We start from the raw sequence: 26,263 nt of genomic DNA, 5'->3' as shown, positions 1-26,263 counted from the left end.
AGTGTCCACTTTTAAAATAGCTTATTGCCATTTTTGCCAAAACTGTGTACATTACTGTTTTGATTCAAAGTTCTATCGATACATATGCAAAGTACCTAACATGCAATGCACTTACCTGCAATCTGAATCTTGTGGTTCTAAAATAAATGAAAATAATATTTTTCTATACAAAAACATATTAACCTGGCATTAAGTCATTGAGGGTGTGTTCTCCTTTATTGCCTGTGCGTGTGATAAGATTAGCAGAGGTGGATACCTCTAACCCCAAAATAGAGAGAATGGGTGAAGACACCAAAAACACAGACAAGAGGCAATTCAGACTAGGTCCTATCACTGACTGTGGAAGTAGGTCAGTTCCCCAGAGGGAATGACCTTAACAAGAGGATGTAAGGCAGAGTAGGCCCTGCAACAAACCAACCTGTTTTCCCTACTCTTACTCGCCTAACAGACTAGGAAGACTCTTCCAGCTTTGGCTTAGTCTCCTGGCTGGGGTTAGGGGGGAAAAGAGGGGAGGTAGGGGGGCTTGTGTAGGAAAATGGCTCCTTGTTGCAGTTGCCCCCCACTTTTTGCCTGATATTGATGCTGGTTTGACTGAGTGTGTGCTGGGACCCTGATAACCAGGCCCCAGCACCAGTGTTCTTTCACTAAAAATGTACCATTGTTTCCACAATTGGTACACCCCAGGCACACAGCTAAGTTCCTTGTAAAAGGTACCAGTGATACCAAGGGCCCTGTGACCAGGGAAGGTCCCCAAGGGCTGCAGCATGTGTTGAGCCACCATAAGGGACCCCTCACCTAACACATGCACACTGCGATTGCAGATTGTGTGTGTTGGTGGGGAGTAAAAAGCAAAGTCGACATGGCACCCCCCCCTCAGGATGCCATGCACACAAAATACTGCCTGTGGCATAGGTAAGTCACCCCTCTAGCAGGCCTAACAGCCCCAAGGCAGGGTGCACTATACCACAGGTGATGGCATAGCTGCATGAGCAATATGCCCCTACAGTGTCTAAGTCTATTCTTAGACATTGTAAGTACAGTGTGGCCATATTAAGTATATGGTATGGGAGTTTGTCACAACGAACTGCACAGTTCCATAATGGCTACACTGAACACTGGGGAGATTGGTATCAAACTTCTCAGAATAATAAATCCACACTGATGCCAGTGCTGGATTTATTACAAAATGCACACAGAGGGCATCTTCGAGATGCCCCCTGTATTTGACCCAATCCTTCAGTGCAGGACTGACTGGGCTGTGCCAGCCTGCCACTAAGAGACACGTTTTGGACCCCCTGGGGTGAGAGCCTTTGTGCTCTCTGGGGCCAGAAACAAAGCCTGCACTTGGTGGAGGTGCTTCACACCTCCCCCCCTGCAGGAACTATAACACCTAGCAGTGAGCCGTAAAGGCTCAGGCTTCGTGTTACAGTGCCCCAGGGCACTCCAGCTAGTGGAGATGCCCACCCCCCGGAAACAGATGCCACTTTTGGCGGCAAGTCTGGGGAGATAATGAGAAAAACAAGGAGGAGTCACCCCCTCAGCCAGGTGCACCCCTAAGGTGACCAGAGCTGAAGTGCCCCCCCCCCCCCCTTGGAAAATCCTCCATGTTGTTTTGGAGGATTTAGACCAATATGGATAGGGATGTGCTCCCCTCCCCAAAGGGAGGGAGAACAAGGAGGGTGTAGCAACCCTCAAGGACAGTAGCCATTGGCTACTGCCCTGTGACCGTAACACACCCCTAAATTCAGTATTTAGGGGCGACCCTGAACCCAGGATTTCAGATTCCTGACGACCTCACAAGAAGAAGAAGGACTTAGCGGAAACCCCAGCAGAGAAGGAAATGAGACAACAACTGACTTGGTCTCTGCCCTACCGGCCTGTCTCCTGCTTCAAAGAACCAGCAAAAGGAAAGAGATGCGTCCTGCAGGTCCAGTGACCTCTGAAAAACCTCCAGAGGACTGCCTGCATCACAGAGGATCAAAAACTCTTGTGGACAGCGGCCCTGTCCAAAGAAGAACAGAAGAAGAAACCTCTCCTGAAGGACTCCCTCCTCGCTCCAGAACTGTGAGTCCTCACCACTCTGCATCCATCGCCCAAGGCCCGTGTCCAGAGAAACCAATGACCCAGAGAGGACCCCCAGGCAACCTGGACGATGTGTCCACCCTGGGCTGACCTCTCTGAACCCCCAACGACGACACATGTACCTGGAATCCCGAGGACCCCTCTGACCGCGACTGCCCGGTGAAAAGAAACCTGACGCCTGGAAGAAGCACTGCACCCCAGGCCTGTGATGAACCAACCACCAGTGCAGCAGTGACCAGCAGGCGGGCTTCACCCTTGCCCAGTCGATTGCTGGCCAGAGAAGCCCCCCTGTACCCTGCCTGCAACGTCAGAGTGACCCCCGGGTCCCTCCGTTGATTCCTATTACAAATCCAACGCCTTGTTTACCCACTGCACCCGGCCGCCCCTGTGCCGCTGAGGGTGTATTTTGTGTGCCTACTTGGGATTCTCCATCCCCCCCCCCCCCCCAGTGCTCTACAAAACCTTCCTTGTCTGCTCCCCGAGGACGCAGGCACTTACCTCCTAGCAGACTGGAACCGAAGCACCCCCTGTCTATTTAGGCGCTTATGTTATTTGGGCTACTCTTTGACCTCTGCACCTGACTGGCCCTGTGTTGCTGGTACTGGGTGTTTGGGGTTGACTTGAACTCCCAATGGTGGGTTGCCTATGCCCCGGAGACTGAACTTGTAAGTGCTTTACTTACCTCAAAAACTAACCTGTACATACCTCCCCCAGGAACTGTTGAATTTTGCAGTGTCCACTTTTAAAATAGCTTATTGCCATTTTATGCCAAACTGTGTAAATTACTGTTTTGATTCAAAGTTCTATCTATAAATATGCAAAGTACCTTACATTCAATGTACTTACCTGCAATCTGAACCTTGTGGTTCTAAAATAAATTAAGAAAATTATATTCTTCTACATAAAAACATATTGGCCTGGAGTTAAGTCATTGAGTGTGTGTGTGTTCTTATTTTTTGCTTGTGTGTGTACAACAAAAGCTTAACAATACCCTCTGATAAATCTAACTGCTCGACCACACTTCCACAAATAAAGCATTAGTATTATCTATCATTGCCTCTGTCAAGCCTCTTGGGGAACCCCTGGACTCGGTGCACACTATCTCTCACTTTGAGATAGTATATAAAGATCCAGCTTCCTACACTGCTCATTTTCCAAGCATGGAGGTGTAGTGTGCGCAGGCTTAGATTCAGTATCCTGCCCTTCAGCTCTGACAGAAGATCTTCCTGAAGGGGCAGCTTACTCGGACGATAAATGCTCGTGTTCTGGATACCATACACTCCTCGTCTTATCCGTCTTATGATGACTTGGGCCTGGCCGTTTTTGGTTATTTAGAGAACTCGAGGTAGGAGAGGCATTGGTGGAAGGGAGTACAAGAATCCAGAGTCCCATTACCCAAACAAATGCATGTCCACGAGCGAGATGCCTTGGAAACATCAATACAGAGTAGTGCTGATACTGCTGGTTCACAGCGCAAGCAAAAAGATTAAGCCAAGGTTTTCCCGTTCATAGAAGAGACCCTCCACTACCTCCGGATGTAAATGCCCTTTATTATAGCTAGGTGTTGCAGGCTGAGTTTGTACTCTCTACTATTTAGAGATCCCACTAGGAGGCTCTTGGCATGTCAGCTACTCCCAGAGGTGCACAACATCCTGGCACCGAGTTCACAATCCCACCCTGCCGGTTGCAGTAGCACATGGTGGTGGTTGTGTCTGTGAGCACCTGCACCAGACTGCATTTGATGGATCGTAACAACACTATCAACAACAATCGAATGGTGAAACATTGCAGAAGGCTGATGTGGAGCGGAGTCTCAGCTAGAGACCAGATAGCCTTTCTAACCCAGAAGGGATGCACTGGACACCACTGTCAGCTCTGGCTGGGGTGTAGAGAGGCTTCTGAAGCTGACCCAATCGGGGGTCCAACAACCACAACTGCAGATCTTTTGCATTCTACTCCAAAATCTGGACGTGACTGGAGAGATTCCTCCGGTGCTTTCCCCAGGACAGAGCCTGAAATATAGGGATCATAGCCCGAATGTCAAGGACTCTCTTCTCTGGAGGAAAGGCGCAATACTGCACCATGCTAAGACTGGCTCTAATGAAGAGGAGGGTCTGTGAAGCAGTCAAGTGTGACTTCGGCAAGTTCATAGTAAAGCCCGAAGATGTTTGGAGGTTTGCTCTAGTCTGGACGTGGGTGGCGATTGGCAGGGGTGAGCCCACCTTCAGCAGCCAGACATGAGCTAAAGGAATACTGGAAACCCTTACCTCTGAAGATGTGCTGCAACAAACAAGTTACTTATCTTTGGTAAAGCATGAACTGGTAGAGACTATTTCTAGCTGCAGATTCCTTACCTTTGAATTTCCCAGGAGTCAGACTGGATCCGGAAACTTTTGCTTGAGCAAAACCCCTGAGGGCACCTTCGGGTGGCTTCATTCGGTTCGGCGGATGTGACGTTGCGGTCACCTATAGAGGCGCCACCCAGGCCATGGACGTCAGTTACTTTTTTCACAACATTCTACGCCAGGAGAGCAGAGCCATGAAACGAACTGACAATTATGTGTCCAAATTAGGGTCATGAAAGGGATCACCGTAGCAAAGGAGTCCACACAGCGGGGAGGTGTGTGTGGGTGTAAGGAATCTGAATCTGCAGCTAGACATAGTCTCTACCAGATAATGCATTACCGAAGGTAAGTAACTTGTTAATCTGATAGACTTCTAGCTGCAGATGCCCTATCCCACAAAAAATTGGTTGTCCACCCAGAACTCTTTTGTGCCATTAAGGTACAGCAACAACGCTCTTTTTGGGTCCAGTCGGAGGAGTCGCTCTTCTTCCTTAGAATGATGTAGGGGGAGCAAAGAAGGTGGGCAGGGTGACAGTCTGCCCTAAATGAAATGGGGTCACCACCCGTGGAAGGAAAGAGGCACGGATGCAAAGCACTACTTTATCAGGAAACACAGTGAGATATGGTGGCATAGAAGACAAAGCCTGCAGCTCACTCACCCTCTGGGCAGATGTCACGGCCACAAGAAAGGCTGTTTTGATAGTGTGCACCATGAAGGGACAATTATGAAGTGGCTCAAAAGGAGCACACATCAGGAATGTAAGAACCAGGTTCAAGTCCCACAGAGGCATAATGGAGGGTAAAGGTTGAAACATATGTAAAAGCCCTTTAGGAAATCTATTTAAAATAGGGGACTTAAATAAAGAGTGTTTTTCAGGCAGCCGCAGAAAAGCGGAAAGAGCACACAGACAGTCCTTAAGCGTCCAGAGCAGAGCCCTGTTGGGCAAGAAACAGAATGAAAAGAAGAACATTATATCAAGAAGCAGAAAGAGGATTACTGACTTCTCCATACAATATAGTTCACATTTTTGCCAATGGCATGTATGTATCGTTTTGGTGGAGGAACGCCTGGGGGCCAGAATAACATCACAGGCTTCGGAAGGAAGGTCGAAGGTTGTCAACTGTCCATGCTCAATCTACACTCATGAAGGTGTAGAGTTGACAGGTTTGGGTGGAGGACCATCCCCTGCTGCTGTGACAGAAAATCCTCTTGAAGGAGCAGCCTAATCAGAGGATCAGTGCTAATTTTCTAAAGCTTGAGATTCCAGACTCTCCCTGTCCAGTCCAGAGGCACAAGCATTACTTGGGCCGGTCGTTTTCGATCTTCTTGAGAACTCTAGGCAGACATGAGTATGGGCGGAAAGGCATACAGGAGGCCTGAACTCCACTCGCAATGAAAAGCATAGCCAAGTGATTGCCGCCTTAGAAACTCCAACGAGCAATACCACTGAAATTGTGCATTCCCTTCGGAGGCTCTCCAAACTGCTGATAGACTCCGTGCACCACCTCCGAATGAAGATGACATTTGTGATCCGCTAGACATAAACGAACAAGTTACTTACCTTTGGTAACAAATTATCTGGTAGAGACTAGATAGCTGCAGAATCCTTACCTTAGAATTCCCTGGCGTCAGATTTGAATCCAGAATTTTTCAGTTGAGCAGTACCTGTGCGTGCTGTCGGGTGGCTTCTTTTGGATGTGCGTGCATCGTCCGGCTCCGCGTGGCATCGTCAGTGTTGTTGGAGCCGTCTGTGACGTCACGGTCTTCTATATAGGCACCACCCCGGCGTGCGTATGTCAGTTCTTTTCCACAACTTCCCACGCCAGAAGTGCAGAGTCATGGAAGAACCAACTTTCTCTGTCTGTGCAAAATTACAAGCTAGATAGAATCTCTACCAGATAATTTGTTACTAAAGGTAAGTAATTTGTTCATGATAGAGACTTCTAGCTGCAGATTCCTTACCTTATAACAGATACCCAAGCCATAACCTCCTGGCGGTGGGCTGCGGACATATACCTTGTACAAGAAAGTCCTATAGGGCCGAGCGAGCAAAATGCCCATCTCTCCTTACTTGGCTATCCAGGCAGTAGTGTTTTGCAAACGTGTGCAAGGAGGCCCATGTTGCGCCTGACAGATATCTAGGACCTGTACGCCTCAAACTAACACTGTGGTAGCAGCTTTTCCTCTTGTAGATTGAGCTCTTAAGCCATCAAGATGCTGCTTCTTAGCCAATGCATAGCAGATATTGATGCAGAGAACGAACAATCACATAATGGTTAGTTTCTGAACTTCCCGACCCTTCTTTGCACGAACGTACCCCACAAAGAGTTGGTCATCCACCCGGAACTCTTTTGTGCGGTCAAGGTAGAATGACAACACTCTTTTTGGGTCAAGATGGTGGAGTCGCTCCTCTTCCTTATAGGGATGCGGTGGAGCAAAAAAGGTGGGCAGGGTGATGTTCTGACCCAGATGGAAAGGGATCACCACCTTGGGGAGGAAAGAGGCACGAGTTCTGAGAACCACCTTCTCAGGATATACTATGAGATACAGCAGTTTCGATGATAAAGCCTGCTTCTCACTTACCCTCCTGGCAGATGTGATCGCCACTAAGAAGGCTGTCTTGATGGTGAGCAGCTGGAGAGGACAATTATATAAAGGTTCAAAAGGAGCACACATGAGAAATGTGAGCAGCAGATTAAGGTCCCACTGGGACATAACAAAGGGCGTAGGTGGAAACATATGTAGAAGTCCTTTTAAGAATCTTTGTACAATAGGAGATTTAAACAAAGACCGTTGATCAGGCAACCGAAGAAAAGCCGATAAGGCAGAAAGATAGCCCTTAAGAGTCCGTAAGGAGGAACCCTGTTGGGCGAGTGTCAGAAGGAAAAGAAGGATATTAGAGAGAGAAGAAGAAAGAGGATCACTAGATCTCTCTGTACAATATAATACAAAACGCTTCCAACAGCAGGCATAAACCGTCTTGGTAGAGGGACGCCTGGCTGCCAGAATTACATCACAGACTTCGGGGAGCAGGTCATAAACCATCAACTGCCGCAGCTAAATCTCCACCCATGAAGTCACAGAGTTGACAGGTTTGGGTGGAGAATCTTCCTCTGCTGCTGGGACAGAAGATCCTCCCGAAGGGTCAAACTGATTGGAGGACTAATGCTCATTTTTAGAAGCTATGGATACCAGACTCTCCGTGCCCAAACCGGACCAACTAATATGAGTTGAGCCCGGTCGTTCTTGATCTTCTTGAAAACTCTGGGCAGAAGTGGTATGGGTGGAAAGACATACAGGAGGCCTGATCTCCACTCGCAACGAAAAGCGTCGCCTAGCGACAGCCGCCTTGGAAATTCCAACGGGCAATACTGCTGACATTGTGCATTTTCTTCGGAGGCGAACAGATCTAACCAAGGCTCTCCCCACTGCTATAAGAGTCCTTGCGCCACCTCCGGATGGAGATAACACGCCAACTGAGTTCTTCTGCCCTGGCATTCAGAGAACCTGCCAGGTGTTGAACCACCAGGGATATGCCCTGCTGTTCCAGCCATGTCCAGAGATGAAGAGCCTCTTGACAAAGGGTCCATAACCCCACACTGCCCTGCTTGTTGCAGTACCACATTGCGGTAGTGCTGTCCGTGAACACCTGCACTATCTTCTCTTGCACAACAGGAAGAAATGTCTTCAATGCCAGTCGGATCGCTCAGAGCTCCAATAACTTTATAATAAGGTGTGTCTTCGGCACGTTTATAGTGAACCCCAGTAAATGCAGGAGGTCCGTTGTAGTCTGAAGGTGGGTGACGAGAGCCTGGAGCTTTGGAGCCTTCAAAAGCCAGTCGTCTCAGATGAGCTGCCACCACTGCCATCACCTTGATGAATACCCGAGGGACACTGTTGAGACCGAAGGGGAGCACGGTAAACTGAAAGTGCTTGTGGCCCACCTTGAACTGCAAGTAACACCTGTGGGCGGGCAGGATGGGGATGTGAAAATACACATCCTGCAAGACCAATGCTACCATCAAGTCTCCTTGGTCTAGGGCAGACAAGACCTGAGCGAGAGTGAGCATCTTGAAATTTTCCTTTTTGAGGAAGAGATTGATGTCCCTTAAATCCAAGATAGGGCCATGACCCTTCTTTTTTGGGATCAGAAAGTGGCGGGAATAACAACCGCTACTTACTTCTGACATCGGGACCCTTTCTGTGGCTCCCTTGGCCAAGAGAGCCATAACTTCCTCGTGGAATTAGATCAAATGATCCTCCATCAGCCGTTCTTTTACTTGAGGGATAGAGGGAGGAAAAGACTGGAAGGGGAGGGAATAGCCCTTCTGTATGATCTGCAAGACCCATTTGTCCGATGTTATGTACCGCCAGTGAGGGAGATGAAATTGAATCCTCCCCCCAACTGGGCGGACATGGTCTTGCAGAACCATACTAGTAAGGCTTGGGTGTTGTGGAAGAGGGGGGCTGGGTGGTGGCTGACCTCTGGCTAGATCCTTTGGGTCTGGAGGTACCACAACCTCGTCCTCGCATGGGATGCTGTGAAGCCAGAGCACATTGGCTAACCTGTGGTTGGCATGGTACCGCACCCCTCCAGAAGTCTTGAAAGAGGCCATAGGCAGACTGCTGGCAAACTGGCACTGAGAGGCCCAAAGATCTGGCCGTAGCTCGAGAATCCTTGAACCTCAAGCGCAGAGTCTGCCTTCTCACCAAAAAGGTGTGAGCCATTGAAAGGTGTGAGCCATTGAAAGGCATGTCCATCAAGTTCGACTGGACATCCCCTGAAAAGCCAGTAGTACGTAGCCAGACGGGACGTCAGCGGGCCACTGTTGAAGAAATCGCCCTGCCCAGCGAGTCGGTCGTGTCCAAGCCACGCCTGATGGTAAACTTGGCTGCATCTCTCCCATCCTTGACAGCTTTGGTGAGAGTGTCCCGTACGCCCTCCGAGGACCTGGGGCAGTTCTTGTGCCACCGTAACCCATAAAGTATGGGAAAAATGGTCCAGTATAGGCAAGAGGTGTTTACCAACCTCAATGCCAGGCTGGAGAAAGAAATCATCTTCTTTCCAAGTTGGTCCAGCCTCTTGGATTCCCAATATGGGGGTTCGGAAGGGAAGGCACCACGGTAAGTGGAGGCTTGGACCACCAAGCTCTCCAGGGTGGGATGTTGGGTGAGAAAACTAGGGTCACTTGGAGCTGGCCTATGGTGGCGGCCGATAGCCCTTTTCACAGGAGCCCCTGTGCTGGGTTTGGACCACGTTCTCAGAAGGACATCTGTGAGGGCTTCATTGAAATGTAAGTGAGAAGGAGTCAGGAGTGATTTTGTCAAATTTACAGTGAAACCCAGAGAACGCAGGAGGTTTGCGGTAGTCTGGAGGTGGGACACGACAGCCTGGGGCGAAGGAACCTTAAACAGCCAGTCGCCGATAAACCACTCTGCATAGCGAGTCAGTCGTGTCCAGAACACACCTAATGGAGAACTCTGCAGCGTTTCTCCCATTCTTCACTGCTTGGCGGACGATGGGCAGGGCCCTGTGGCAGCACTTGCGCAACCGTATTCCATATGGTGTGTGAGATATGGCGCAATAAGCATGAGGTGGTATAGGAAAGTGTCTCTTTTGACCAGGTCACCCCCACTTTTTGTCTGGTTCCTGGTGGAATTTCGACTGAAGGTGCACCAGGTCCCTGCTAATTAGGTCCCCCAATGCCTTTCCCTCAAAACTGCACAGTAGTTTTCACCAATTGGCAAAACCTTTAGCTACCACTATAAGTCCCTAGTAAATGGTAATCCTGGTACCTATGACATGGGGTACTAAAGGATGGCCCCTGAGGGGTGCAGCACAAACTGTGCCACCCTCAGGGACCCTCTCACTAGGTGCATACAGTGCCTCTTTCACAGGCAGCGAGTCTTTGTCCGGAACTAAAATGAAAACATGACATGGCACACGGCCTGTGTGCCCTGTCCCCTTTACACTGTATACAATATATCTAAGAGGCCTTCCAGCCCTAAAGGAAGGGAGCATTATGTTACATGCGAGGGCATATCTATTAGATAGGACATCCTTAGGGTGGTCATCCCCCAACTTTTTGCCTGCCTCCCTCTACTTTTCTGACACTGTTTTTGCTGGTTTTAGGACAGCACATTTTAGCACTACTAACCAGTGCTAAAGTGCATATGCTTGCTCCCTTAAACATGGTAACATTGGTTCCTCCCCAAATGGCATATATGATTTACTTTTAAGTCCCTAGTAAAGTGCACTACATGTGCCCAGGGCCTGTAAATTAAATGCTACTAGTGGGCCCGCAGCACCGATTGTGCTACCCACATAAGTAGTCCCTTAACCATGTCTCAGGCCTGCCATTGCAAGGCCTGTGTGTGCAGTTTCACTGCCACTTCGACTTCGCATTTAAAAGTACTTGCCAAGCCTTAAACCCCCCTTTTTCTACATATAAGTCACCCCTAAGGTAGGCCCTAGGTAACCCATAGGGCAGTGTGCTGTGTATGTAAAAGGCAGGACATACACATACGCGTTTTATATGTCCTGGTGGTGAAAAACTCCTAAATTAATTTTCCACTACTGTGAGGCCTGCTCCTTTCATAGACTAGCGTTAGGACTGCCCTCATATACTTTTTGAGTGGTAGATTTTGATCTGAAAGGGATAACCAGGTCATATTTAGCATGGTCAGAATGGTGATAGGGAATCCTTCTTATTGGTGAGGTTGGATTGTATATTACTATTTTAGAAATGCCACTGTTAGAAAGTGAGCATTTCTCTGCACTTAAAACATCTGTGCTTTACAGCCTGTCACCAATCAATGTCTGGTCTGTGCTGGTTGACAGCTCCCTTGTGCATTTCACCCAGACAACCACAAGTACAGGACACTCAGTCACATCTGCATTCATCTGCATGCTGAATGGGTCTTCATGGGCTGGAAGGGTGGCGTGCCCGACACTTACATTTCAAAGGCCAGTGGCCTGACTGATAACGCCCCCCCACCCCCCACTAAGACCCTGGCAGACAGGACTGGGCTGAAAGGGGAACTTGTGCCCTTCAAAACCACTCTTTGAAGATTCTCACACTTCAAAATAATTTTTGGGTATATAAACTGGGTCTCTGACCCCACCAAGTCAGATACTTCTGGACTTACACTGGCACCCTGTCAGAAGAACTGCCTGCCTACCCAAAGGAGTCATCTGGACTGCTTTGCTGGAAAGAACTGCTGCCCTGCTCTTGCCCTGCCAGCCTCTGACTTTGCTGGAAGCACTCTGCTTTCCCCGAATGTGCTCTCCAATGGCTTGGATTGAGCTTGCCTCCTGTTTGAGTTCTCAGGGCCAACAAAGACTTCACCTCTTCAAGAAACCCCTTGTGTTTTGAAAATTGATGTAGAGCCTGCAGAAATCAACGTAAAGCCTGCGTTTGCGGTTGAGAAATTGCCGCACAGCCGACCGGAATGACGCAGCACTGGCTCCCCGACCGGAAATTTGACGCAGTGCCTACCTTGCGGTAGAAAATTCAATACATCGCCTACCGGATCAACGCAGCTCCTGCTCCTTCTTCCAGCACATCAAGGATTTTCAACGCATTGTCCCTGGGTGCCAGAATATCCCCGCATTGCAGATAGGAAACCAAGACTGTGCGCCAACCCCTTGTAGCATGGAAAGAAACAATGCATCACCTGTGCCGAGTCGGAAAATCTTATTTTTCCCTGTATCGCCTCCTCTGCGGTCTCAGTGCATCATTATTTTTGATGCATCCCAGGTACTGTGTGTAACAAAGAGACAACTGTTTATTTTTAAGAATTTAGATTCTTTTAAACCTTTTAAAAGTGATATTTCAACTTGTGCTTATTGGATTCTTGTCGTTTTTTCCTTATTTTATTCAGATAAATATTATTTATTTTTCTCAAACTGTGTGGTTTATTTTTGTGATGTTTTCACTGTGTTACTGTAAGATTTATTGCACAAATACTTTACACATAGCCTTTTAAGTTAAGCCTGACTGCTCTGTGCCAAAGTGGCCGCAGGATAATTTGGACAGTTTTGTGACTTATACTGACTAGGATTGTGGTCCTTATTTGGACAAGGTTGTATACCTCTGCCAACTAGAGACCCCATTTCTAACAATATCTACATGAGCAGTAATGCCCCAGTTATGTCTTTGTCGATTCTCAGACATAGTAAGTGAAAAGGGAAGCCATTTTAAGTACATGTGCAGGACACTGGTCATTACGAGTTCCCGAGATAGACGGTAGCTTCAATGAAGAAGAGGGATGTTTGGTATCAAACATCTTGTATTAATAAACCCTCACTGAATGCAGTGATGGATTTATTAATACATGCACTCAGAGGGCATCTTAGAGGTGCCCTCTGAAAACGTACCAACTCCTAGAGTACACACTGATGGGTCAGAACCAGTGCAGCCACCTTAGACCAGAGTTCTGGGCCCCTGCGGTGACAGTCAACGATCTCGAGGCATCTGAACACAAGACCTGGTCTGGGCAGAGGTGTGATCTTTTCTCCCAGGCAGGATGGACATTCCAGGGTGGGGAGCTTCAAAGGCCTTGCCCTCTTTGTAATGTGTTCTAGGTCTCTCCAGATGGTGAAGATGACCAACCCCTCTACCCTGACCCCACTTTTGATGGCTGCACAGGTGGGAACATTTGTTAAATTAGGAGTGCCAACACAGTGTCGGACGCCCAATGTTAACCAATGGAGACTAGGGGTATCCAAAGTGCGCTGCTCACAGATGAGTGAAGTGGTGTCAGGGGTCGATCTCCTGGGATTGAGGTAAGCACAGGAGGAGGGGGTGGTAGGTGGGGGGTAGAAGGCAGCACCTAACCTACCCCTTAGCGGCACAGGGGCAGATGGGTGCAGAGTGCCAACACAGCGTTGGGCACCGAATGCAAGTCAATGGGGAGATTAGTTTTAGAAAAAGGCTGCAAGCCTGGCCCAGGAGGCTGAATGAAGAAAACCGCAGCTGCCCAGGTAAGTTCTGGTGCTATGAGATGTAGGGGCACCAGTGGTCCAGCTTACCAGGAATGTTGCAGTTAGGGGGAGTCTTCTGTTTGAGGCTGCAGGTCTTGAGGCAGAATCCAGCAGGGGTCAGCCCACACTAGACTCGGAAACGCTGGGGAACATTCACAGGACCGCTGGGCCACTTGGACACGGACTGTTGGTGTCGGGTGCAGAGGTGGGTCCAAAGGCAGTTTTTGCAGTTCCTCAGGGCAGAGTTCTCTTCTTTTAAAGTTTGTTTCTTCTTGAACAGGTCCACTGGTCTTGGGAGATCTTGATTGTTGTCTAAGGCAGGCAGTCCTCTCAAAGCTTTGGAGGGCGCTGGGCTGCAGGACAGGTAGTTTTTTGGTGCAGGATCAACAAGGGCTGCAGACAGGCTGGTAGGGCTGGGGCCAAGTCAGTTGGTGTCTGTTGTCTACTCTGCTGTTGTGACTGTAGTGCAAGGCTCTTCTTAGGACATCAGGAATCTGAGTTCTGGAGTTCAGGGTGCCACCCAAATACGAATTTAGGGGCATTACAGGGACTGCCAGGCGGTAGCCAATCGGCAGACCACCTTTAGGTGGTCTTATGGCCATTTTCGCTGGGAAGTGGGCATAACTTCAACCCAAGTGGCCTTATTCCTTCCAAACAAGATGGAGGAATTTAAAAAGTAGTGTTCACTCCAGTTCGTTCACCCCAAGGGTGTGGCTGGCATGAAGTGGGCACTCCTAATTTAACACATTTTCCTGCATGTGCTGTCGTCGGCAGGGTTGGTCATCTCCGCCATTTGGAGAGACATGGGTCATCTTATAAAGACGGCAAGGCCTTTGAAGCTCCCCACCCCCTGTCATGTCCATCCTGCCTGGGGAGGAGGTCACACCTATGCCCAGAGCAGGCTTTTCATCTCAGGCCATCTAGAGTTATGGCTTTCACCTTGGAGGTTTCATGAAGGGGGGCGGATTTAGGTGTTTGGGTAGAAACATGTCCGTGGTGGCTGAACTGGGCAGGACCGGTGGGTTAACACACAAGTAGTAGGCAGGTTTTCAGGGGGCACCTCTAAGGTACCCACTGTGTGCATGTTTTAATGAATCCATCACTGGGGTTAGTGAGGGTTTAATATTCTGAGATGTTTGATACCAACCATCCCAGGATTCAGCGAAGCCACCATGTAGATGGAGAACATGTAATGACAGTGGTTCACCGAAGGACTTTCATCTATGGGCCTGGCAGCATCTGAATAAAGCGGGCGGACCGCCTAGTTGGTGGGCAGATTATTAGATGGAAAAACGATGGAGGGACCGATTCCGACAAGATGTAAATCAGTCCCTAAATCTGCTTCTGTGTCAAATCATGAATTGTATTTTGTGCTTTGTCAGACATGCCATGTGTCTCCTCATGCCATTTCCTTTATAATAAAATTATATTGCTCGAACAGAGGAGTTAAACCAATTTTGAAATCAACAGGAGATAAAAGAGATCCCTTTAGAACTCAGTACTGAGGAGGTTTGGGAGGTATGACAAGCTTCTTTGAGGTACAGTTAGCAGTAGGTGTGAAAGATATGGACCAATTGTAAGGAGAGGCAACTTACTTTGACCTTTGGAGAAGGACAGAGGATGGTCAACAGTATAAAAACAGATACTCTATAAAGAGGTTTGGCCATTAAACACATGGGAAATGGTGCTATTATGTATTTTATTTAGTAAACTAGCACTCTATCGCTTTTCATTTGGCTACATACTCTAAATTACTTACCAAGAGGCTACCTTTTAATACTGTTTTTTAAAACTCAAATTCATCATACCGGTTCTGAAATAATATGTTTCAGTTTCACTGGTTTGACATTATTATTTTTAAAACTGATAGTGGTCCCAGTCTTGCACAGCAAGTCACCAGTTACTTACTCAGCATTTAGTCGAAACTGGTTAAAAATCATATATTTCCCAAAATGTTGAGTCTCGCTTTCTCACAAATAGCTTCACAACAAATCTGAGTTGTGCGGTATAATAATTCTACTGTCAGTCAATCTTCTACCAATATGTGCTGATTGACATACTCTGTCTGCACAATACAAACCCTAAACGTGAGAGGAGTATCACAGCATGGGAAACTTCTGGTTAAATATTTCATGGAATCGTGATAAATACATTGTGCTCATCCTAAAAGCAGCAAGGAGGATGATAAATCCAAGCTTAATACTTACACGACAAACACATATTGTCAGGTCAGATTCTGACAAATTTCACATACAGGGAGTGCAGAATTATTAGGCAAATTAGTATTTTGACCACATCATCCTCTTTATGCATGTTGTCTTACTCCAAGCTGTATAGGCTCGAAAGCCTACTACCAATTAAGCATATTACGTGATGTGCATCTCTGTAATGAGAAGGGGTGTGGTCTAATGACATCAACACCCTATATCAGGTGTGCATAATTATTAGGCAACTTCCTTTCCTTTGGCAAAATGGGTCAAAAGAAGGACTTGACAGGCTCAGAAAAGTCAAAAATAGTGAGATATCTTGCAGAGGGATGCAGCACTCTTAAAATTGCAAAGCTTCTGAAGCGTGATCATCGAACAATCAAGCGTTTCATTCAAAATAGTCAACAGGGTCGCAAGAAGCGTGTGGAAAAACCAAGGCGCAAAATAACTGCCCATGAACTGAGAAAAGTCAAGCGTGCAGCTGCCACGATGCCACTTGCCACCAGTTTGGCCATATTTCAGAGCTGCAACATCACTGGAGTGCCCAAAAGCACAAGGTGTGCAATACTCAGAGACATGGCCAAGGTAAGAAAGGCTGAAAGACGACCACCACTGAACAAGACACACAAGCTGAAACGTCAAGACTGGGCCAATAAATATCTCAAGACTGATTTTTCTAAGGTTTTATGGACTGATGAAATGAGAGTGAGTCTTGATGGGCCAGATGGATGGGCCCGTGGCTGGATTGGTAAAGGGCAGAGAGCTCCAGTCCGACTCAGACGCCAGCAAGGTGGAGGTGGAGTACTGGTTTGGGCTGGTATCATCAAAGATGAGCTTGTGGGGCCTTTTCGGGTTGAGGATGGAGTCAAGCTCAACTCCCAGTCCTACTGCCAGTTCCTGGAAGACACCTTCTTCAAGCAGTGGTACAGGAAGAAGTCTGCATCCTTCAAGAAAAACATGATTTTCATGCAGGACAATGCTCCATCACACGCGTCCAAGTACTCCACAGCGTGGCTGGCAAGAAAGGGTATAAAAGAAGGAAATCTAATGACATGGCCTCCTTGTTCACCTGATCTGAACCCCATTGAGAACCTGTGGTCCATCATCAAATGTGAGATTTACAAGGAGGGAAAACAGTACACCTCTCTGAACAGTGTCTGGGAGGCTGTGGTTGCAGCTGCACGCAATGTTGATAGTGAACAGATCAAAACACTGACAGAATCCATGGATGGCAGGCTTTTGAGTGTCCTTGCAAAGAAAGGTGGCTATATTGGTCACTGATTTGTTTTTGTTTTGTTTTTGAATGTCAGAAATGTATATTTGTGAATGTTGAGATGTTATGTTGGTTTCACTGGTAATAATAAATAATTGAAATGGGTATATATTTTTTTTTTGTTAAGTTGCCTAATAATTATGCACAGTAATAGTCACCTGCACACACAGATATCCCCCTAACATAGCTAAAACTAAAAACAAACTAAAAACTACTTCCAAAAATATTCAGCTTTGATATTAATGAGTTTTTTGGGTTCATTGAGAACATGGTTGTTGTTCAATAATAAAATTAATCCTCAAAAATACAACTTGCCTAATAATTCTGCACTCCCTGTACGTTCAATGCCCAGTATAAATACCTGTGCCGCAGTTTGTCTCTGACTTCAAAGTGAAAAGGAATGTCTTCCCCAGGGAGGACTTCTAGCCATTGGCTCACATTGTGAGCATCATCAATAAAAGTTCGATTTCCCTCTGGAACTTCACCAGGGCTTCCACTGTAGGATAATGCTGCACTAAAATTAAAAATAGAAATGAAAACTTGGCATCACCATGCGCTAAAATTATTTAAGAATTTTCTGTCAGTTTCACATTTGTTCAACTGAAATACAATGAGATGTATCTGAAGGCATAGGGACTGACTACTTGGGATACTGCCAGGAAATCACTGTGATAGAAAAATATAAGTTATTATACAAAACTAAAAATTAAAATGGAGCAGGGGCTTCCACACTTCTTTTCTTTACTAAACAAAAAATAAAATAAAAAGGCAAGGATGTAAGGTTAGTGATAAACATCTAAAAAGACGTTTTCTGTACTTTGATAACAAAAAAACATTTCTGACCAATGCTCTCAAACAGGTTCCACAGTGAATTTGGTAATCACTGAAGTGGCATAACAATTATAAAAGGGCACTGACTTCATGTCTGATGTCAGTTGGCACAACAGAGACTGGGAATACATCCCACATGGGTGAATGAAGTCAACATGTTAAAAATCGCATCAACACAGCCCTGTAATGCGGAGGATAAATCGGAAAAAAACATTTCTACTCCCCCCCCCCCCTCCAATTAATCTTAGGACAGCTTTCTAGCTGGTTTCCAATGCTATTTCAGGCTTTTCTTCTTCTAGCACCTGGAAGTGTACCACACGTCCCTCTCAATTTCCTCGCCTATAGAAAGGGTCTGAAAAAGCCAGCACTGGGGACCATGTGTGATGCAATGATGTGGCAAATGTCAGAAGAATTACTGACTCTTCATAGATTAAACCTGCTTCGAAGCAAGCAGTCAGTGGTGTAAAGTTGCAGGAGGATAATAAGCCTATAAGAGAAAAAATAATTAACCTAAGGTAGCTCATGGATATTTTTTCCTGCATATTCACCATTTGCGATTGTCTTATTAGCTAATACACAACATTGTAAATCAGATAGCCGAACACCAACAAAATGCCGCATTTTTGATTGGCTCCTACCTGCTCAACATCTATCCAGCAGATTCTTAGCTAGTACCTGATGCAGGCACCATTATAATATCGTTCCGCATATCCCTACACCTTCATCCCCTAAAAGCTGCCTGTGAAGATCACAGAGTTCTAGTAAGAGAATAGAGTATTCATCTAGCTCAAAGAATGAGACTACTCATGCTGGAGATATCTGCAATAGAGTAATTCACTTTACTGGGAAGAAGGCTGAATAAGCACATGAAATGGTTTACTTTCGGCTGCTTTAAGTTACTGTAATAAACGAGTCCTTTAAACAGCCTTTTGCATGTGTTTGTGTTATATATTTCAAGAGTGTTCAGTCAGTGAAAGGTGAGCAGTACATAACCGTTTTCAGTGTTATAAAATAGTTTCCTTATTGTTCCATTTGTTTTACAATGTTGTCTATTTTAAAATATATTCAACTAATTACCTTCAAATTCAGAAAGTTTGTAGGTAAAAAGAGAGACCTTTTTAACAAGCAAACAATACTTTCAAATGTGTTTTATCATTTTCTTATATGTTAAAAACAAAACAATGAGGAGGAGGCCAGAGCATGACCCTGCAAGGAGATGGATCTGAAGACAAGAGGAAGAAGCAGAAGTAAAAGAGAAATGAAATATCCAAACAGGAACTCATTTCAAGAGTCTCAGTAACCATAGGAACAAAAATCTATTCATTTAATATATGAGATGCCTGAAAACAGCTGCCCACATCGATGAATTTAAATGAACGACTTCTCAAAAATAAAAAATAAAACTAGTTTGTGGCTACCAAAATGTTATAGTTTTACAATTAATGCATTATTAAGCAAATGACAGGCTAAAGAGTCTGAGGAAATTGATGTTGGAAAGAGCATATCAGACTTAAATATGGATCTTTCTCAAAAACTATCTGAACCCTTTAAAAATAATGGTCATAAGTTGCAAAAAATGTATAATCCCCTCACATTTTTTAAGCAACTATTTTCATATCTGAATTGTTGCGTTACTTCAGCATGCTCCTTAGAAAAGAGGCTAATTCCAAACTCTGCTATACCAGAAGGATGGCGTTAAGGAAGGCTTCACTTATGACCTGAAGAACCACAACCTCTTGGACACTTCCCAATCCGGTTTCAGAGCTAACCACTGCACCGAGACAGCCCTAGTCGCAGCCACGGATGACATCAGATTGCTGCTAGACCACAGAGAAACAGTAGCCCTCATACTCCTTGACCTCTCAGCAGCCTTCAACAACGTATCACACCACACACTGATCAACACACTTAACCAGATCGAAATCCAAGGGGCAGAACACAAACCGATTGCATCCTACCTCACAGGAAGAATGCAGAAGGTGATCCTCCCTTCCCCACGCCTCAATCCCCAAGAACATCAGCTGCGGTGTACCTCAAGGCTCATCCCGACCCTGTTCAACGTATACATGACATTCCTGGCCAACATTGTTAAGACCCACGGACTCAACATCATCTCCTATGCTGACCACACCAAACTCATCCTCTCCTTGACCAATTACCACCAAGGACAAATTCCAAAGATGCTGCCGTCTTGATGAACACCGACAAGGCAGATGTACTCATCTTTGGAAACGGCAAGGATACCCCCTGGAACAGCGACTGGTGGCCACATGAGCTGGGCCCAGCCTCCAAACCCGCTGAGCATGCCCACAACCTTGGCATCATCCTGGACAGCCAGCTATCCATGAAGAAGGAGATCAGCGTCGTCTCCTCTGCCTGCTTCCTCACCCTCCAAATGCTCAGGAACGTCTTCAGATGTCTCTCACCCAACACTAGGCGAACAGTCACACAAGCAGACTAAACTGTGGCAACACCCTCTACAGTGGAATCACCACATAACTCAGGACCAAACTCCAGACTATTCAGAACACAGCAGCCAGACTCATCCTCAACCTCCCAAGACGAACACACATCACCCCTCACTTCAGTAAACTCCACTGGCTACCAGTCGATAAGAGAAGCCAGTTCAAGATGCTCACCCACGCTTGCAAGACACTGCACAACGAAGGACGGGCTTACCTCAACAATTGAATAATGTTTCTACCAACCTACTATGAAACCCCAAATCAGTCTCCCTAGCGGCCACCCAATGCATCCGCCGAACAGTGGAGGCAAAGACCTGGAACAACCCCCCGTTCTTCAGAGCCTCACCATCGCTCCAGCAGTTCAGGATGGACCCCCAAAGCCTTGAGACCCCCACGGGTGATGTCCACGAGCTTTACAAATCCTGACTGATTGTTTAATTCTCACATGGATGATAGCAATATTTGAGAATTTACCAAAAATATGACCTTGTTTTAGCTCTCTGGAGTACTCACCATAATTTTGATGAGAAAATTAAACTCTTCAGTTTGTTCTTTTATTGGAGTCTCCTACATAGGAAATATTTTCAATTTGCAACTCCAATTTCAGTAACAAGGCCTTAGGTATGACTAATGAAGACAGAATATAAGTGCTCTAGCGGTTCACTAGTGGTGAAGCTACAGTAGAACACTAGGAAATCAACTGGCAGACTGCTGCTACTGTAAGAGGTTCATGTTTTACTCAGCATGTTAGATTTGTTTTCACATCGATGCAAAAGATATTTATGAATTTATGAAACATGAGTTCGCTTTTTTGCTTCAGAACCACTTACTCTTAGAAAATCATAAGAAAACATTGTTCTTCTCAAAGGTTCTGCATAAACTCCAAGCAAATGAATAGCAGTTTTTACAGAGTGGAATCATATTAGAAATCACAATTCCTAAAATTAGTATGGTGCCATCAATAAATGATTTGTATGCACCTATTTTTAGAAAACTTTTAATATTTTATCATTAAAATCATGGCAGGTAAAAGTGCAGACAAAAGTGCAGACAGTGACATATCTTTCAGAGCACACCAGGACACAAAGGCTATGTTCAACCATTAACATGAGGTACCTGGACATTGCTCAATGCATTCTAGTGAACTACAGGCATCAGTTCCATGAAGCGCTTGCTCCATGGTACCCAGGGCAGATCCTACTGTGTTTCTGGGACATCCTCTGGTCCTATAAACCACCTCCTCTGCTTCAGGATAACAGTCCATCTCTTGAAGCTATTCAGCAAACATAGGTGTTATTACTGCCTTCCAATGACAAATAATATTGAGCTGCGCTAGAAGGAGACCCATCCCAATCATGGTACAAAAGTTCACAGCCCGCACCCCTAGACTTCCATGAATCCAAGTACTGCCAGTTTAGATCTGATACTAATGGGTTCCTCAGTCAATGTCAAAAGGACGTGATAGATGTGTGAATAGTGTGCCTTACAAACTGGCTGCTCCTATATCATGTTCATAAAAATGAAACCTGGATGCCACATCTGGGGCAGCTTTGGTTGAGGCCTTTACACATCTTCCATACCGTCTCAGTGCTGTGGAATACCCTATAGAAATATTTAAATTATAACAAGCAAAAGTAGGACAGATGCATGATTTTGGGAAGTCATTTTAGCCTCTGTCCATTCTATAATCTGCAATGGCCTCTGGTCCTGATCCCAATCATGCTTAAGGATCCATAGGGGACATTCGGTGTTTATTAATGAGAAACTGCAGGTCAGTAAGGTTTCTTTTACACTTAAAGGTTCCACAATGACCCTGGCATCCAATGGGGTTAAGTCGAATAAAAGTTAGCTTTATGTACCTCCAATAAATGTCACACTTGCAGGGATTGATGAAACTGGGAGTTGTTGAGGGCAAACTCTTCTTTTAATCCCTCACATCACTCCCTTCCCATGTCTCAGAGCAGTGAAATTCCAATCATGCCCCACTGTCAGAAACCTTCAGGATTTGTGAATGCAAGCCATGTTCCCTGCCGCAATGGCATCTCTTGTGTGGACTTGCCTTTCGACAAGCCCTGCTCCAGCAATAACCCCAGTGATAAAGGGAAGTGAGCTAGGAATAGTTGAAACAAAGCAGGTTTAAAATCTCAGGGCCCTCAAAAAGGTTACTCTTAAGTCTATGAGCTGGATCAGCTTTGTCCCCGAAAAACCAGTTGCTGATGGGAATGAGATGGGTAACCCAACAGTAAAGCTAAGCTGATGTACGTGCATGCTAAAGAATACTCTTGGTAGCCGACTAGCCATCTAAAATGTATGGTTATGAGCATGTAACCCTGAAAGGAAACAGTGTTATCTCCAGGAATGCCTCACTTTTGTCTTGAATACAAAACATTAGTGCTCTAGTTGCTCATTAGGACTCTGTGGTAAAGCTGCAGTTGATAGCTAGGGAGTTAACAGGCTGTTGCTTCTATTGAAAGTGCATGCTTCAGTCTGTAAGTCAGAATGTTTTACTGACATGGATAAGAAAGACTTTTGAGGACTCAGAAAATGAGTGCTCATTTTAGCCCACTAAAGCAATACCTTGCAGTGTGTACCAGTTGGCAGATCCTCTGTACTTCGAAGAAAATAGTTTCACTTTATCAAAAGAGCACACCTCCACTCCACTTTTTTTTGTTGCACATATGCAGGAAACTCGTAACAGAATCCATTTTTTATACCCCTCCCAGACAAAAATCAGACCAAAGCAATGATGATGCAGATGATGAGAAGACGAAGCAGTATTAACATTGTGTTATACCATGTATATCAATGTAGAAAATGCTATATTCCCAACTCACTACTACCTTAGAGAATCAGTATTTTACTGGTTTTCTGTTGCTGCGCTCTCATCAAATGCAAAACAAACACATTATATACAATATGCATGTATTAGGCATCGCAGTATTCCCAACAACTTGCCAGCCCACTGACTTGGACAACATTGCATCAGCTAGGGCACCCATCAACTAAAAAGAAAGCATACATTCAACATGCTCCTAGTGAATACCCACCATTTGAGCATGTCCGGTCAGCCACTTTCTGTAAGAATGGTCACGTCGGATGAACCTAGTTGAACATGTACATCCTTCCCCATGATCAATCCAAAATATTAATATGTTCAATTTGTATTTTGGCATTATAAGCTTAACAATACCTTTCATATAATTTGCAACTCCTTTCTCCTTTCCAGTGTTTTGTTTCCTGGTATAGGATATACATGATTTTCCTACCATTAAAGTTATCATCTTCTGCTGTGTTGTCACTCAGGGTACCTTCCTTTTGCATTATAGTCCTTCAAATCCACTATGCTATTTAAAACATAACCTACCACGTCCTCTGATTCATTAGCAGATAGCAAGACGGCCCTCTTTCTCTTTGCATGAGGCTCCTGATAACTTGGAAGTAACTCAGTGTAATAAACTATGCCATAAAGACTCATCTCTTACTTCCGGAACCCTGATACTTTCCATTCACACCAATCTCAAACTGCTTGGAACTTCCGGGCAGGTAGAAAATACTAGAGGCAGCTGATGCCTGGAAAGCCACAAAGGCTTGCTGGGCATTAAACATCTCAGTAAATCTAATCTCAAGGGCATGACCAAGATAGTGGCGGAGTAGGAGCTCTTTCTTGCGGCTCCACCACCCGATCAGTACAGCTTGCAATCCGATTATGTAAAGCAGTCAACGGGCACAGCCGTGCTCCGGAGGCTCGACTGACCAGTGGGGGCCCTGACGTTTCGGAGGATGCCTGCAGATCTGCGCTTCCACAGGCTCCTGAGGAATGGAGAGAGCACGATGCCAAAACAAGATGGCAGACGGCACTAGCAGGAGACACTGTCCCTGGTGCATAATCCAGGAGTGGTGTGGCGGTCACGGAGGGCAAGTGTACAAAACACTGAGAAGGCACTGAGAGAGCGGCTCACTTACCCCTAGATGCGGGCCATCACTGCCTTCACGTCGCCACTATGGTCCAGCTTGAGAAGCAGCGGAGTGGCCTCACTCTCAGACAGTCCTGGGTCATGTCCCCAGTGACACCCAGCTGTGCAGAGGAGGAACCAGCACTGTGGCATTGAAGGATCTGCGGTCCCCTCAAGGGTAGGGGACCTGCTCTTTACTGTTTCAGAGCATAACTGTGACTATAGGACTCCCCCTGGTGCCGCTGGTGGCCAGGCTGAGGTGTGGGAGGACACGGCATGGGATTCTCGTATTCCCTGCTTTGAACCACCGTAGGAAAAGGCTCATCACCACTACATGAAGCCATCCCAATAACATGGACGTGAAACTCTGGGATGTGCCCAACAAGCTGGTTCTGACTCCATTTAGGAGCCCCCTGCCTTTTACACCTAAGAACAACTCTGAAAGTCATTTTGAAAAGTAGTATCACATTAAGGAAGGGGAAGCAGAGTCTGTCATGGCATAGCTACGTTCTATGGGTGGAGTGTCTGTGAAGATTTTATCCCCTGGGTAAGAAACTCCTTCCAACTGCTTGCTATGCCAGGAACTCACATATACAACCTGGTATGCCGTATTGTCAAGTATCACAGTTATGGAGGCACGTAAAAACGTGAAGGACTCTATGCCTAAGGAGATGCTAACTAAGGCCTCATCCAAGAAATTAGAAGCCCTCAAAGAATTAGAATCTAAGGGCCTGACAAAAACAAATCTTGCTCAGTGACCTCTGATCAGGGCATGACTGAACCACCCATAACCCAAGCTTTCAAGGAAGATCATTTTGGCAGACTGTGATGTTTTGTGGCCCTACATATCTCAAAGAAGTTAAATGTGTCATGGCAGATTTAGGGCAGAGGGTCTCAAAGTTGGAAGACTCGATGATGCCACCGAAAAGGAGGTGGAAATCTGTGGACATGAATTTATTCACCTAAAGGAGCAAGTTATGAACTTGGTATCCCACCTCGATGATCTGGAGAATAAATTGCAGCGCTCCAACATAAGAATTAAAGGTGTTGCCCCCTTTCACCACTGCTGTTCTCACTTGCTATGGAACCTCTGGCAATAGCTATGCGCAGAGCGGGAGATGGCTGGGGTATCCCGTTAGGAGATGATACTCACATAATCTCACTATATGCTGATGACCTTCTTTTATATTTCCGAGACATCACACAAATCCCTCCTGAGGCTGGGTCACTCCTACAACAATTTGCCCTCTCATCTGGCCTGAGAGTCAACTGGTCTAAATCCTGCCTCTTCCCATTCGACCCGGGTCTTCATGACCCGAGACTTATTATTTCCGGAAACCCCGTCCCATGGCAACCCCATACATTCCGATACTTGAGTATACGAATATACCACTGTGAAGAAGACATATTTGAGGGCAATCTTGTAGGAGCAGTGTCCTCTGTTAAATCCCAAATTGTCTTCTGGAAAACACTACCGTTGTCAGTGGCAGGCAGGATAGCACTCCTGAAAATGGTGGTCCTACCCCGACTTCTATACTTCTTCACTAATCTTCCACACTATGGTGGTCATTCTGACCCTGGCGGTCTTTGACCGCCAGGGCGGAGGACCGCGGGAGCACCGCCGACAGGCCGGCGGTGCTCCAATGGGGATTCCGACCGCGGCGGTAAAGCCGCGGTCGGACCGGCACCACTGGCGGGGTCCCGCCAGTGTACCGCCGCCCCATTGAATCCTCCGCGGCGGCGCAGCTTGCTGCACCGCCGCGGGGATTCCGACCCCCCCTACCGCCATCCAGATCCGGATGGCGGTAGGGGGGGTCGCGGGGCCCCTGGGGGCCCCTGCAGTGCCCATGCCACTGGCATGGGCATTGCAGGGGCCCCCGTAAGAGGGCCCCTACATGTATTTCACTGTCTGCTGCGCAGACAGTGAAATACGCAACGGGTGCAACTGCACCCGTCGCACAGCTTCCACTCCGCCGGCTCGATTCCGAGCCGGCTTCATCGTGGAAGCCTCTTTCCCGCTGGGCTGGCGGGCGGTCTGAAGGCGACCGCCCGCCAGCCCAGCGGGAAAGTCAGAATTACCGCCGCGGTCTTTCGACCGCGGAACGGTAATCTGACGGCGG

At 46.5% G+C, this 26,263-nt stretch overlaps 1 protein-coding gene across 2 annotated transcripts in view; it reads right to left on the bottom strand.

The window, feature by feature from the left end:
• VPS13D (vacuolar protein sorting 13 homolog D) overlaps positions 1–26,263 on the bottom strand; it is a 2,230,750-nt gene that overhangs the window by 1,143,328 nt on the left and 1,061,159 nt on the right. For both annotated transcript variants that reach the window (XM_069240741.1, XM_069240742.1), the window contains one exon: positions 17,256–17,408. In XM_069240741.1, the coding sequence (XP_069096842.1) occupies positions 17,256–17,408 (153 nt within the window). The remainder of the gene's footprint in view (positions 1–17,255; positions 17,409–26,263) is intronic.

This window comes from Pleurodeles waltl, chromosome 6 (assembly GCF_031143425.1).
Source record: "Pleurodeles waltl isolate 20211129_DDA chromosome 6, aPleWal1.hap1.20221129, whole genome shotgun sequence".
In the NCBI taxonomy this organism is placed as follows: Eukaryota; Metazoa; Chordata; class Amphibia; order Caudata; family Salamandridae; genus Pleurodeles; species Pleurodeles waltl.
This window is presented reverse-complemented; position numbering and strand designations above follow the sequence as displayed.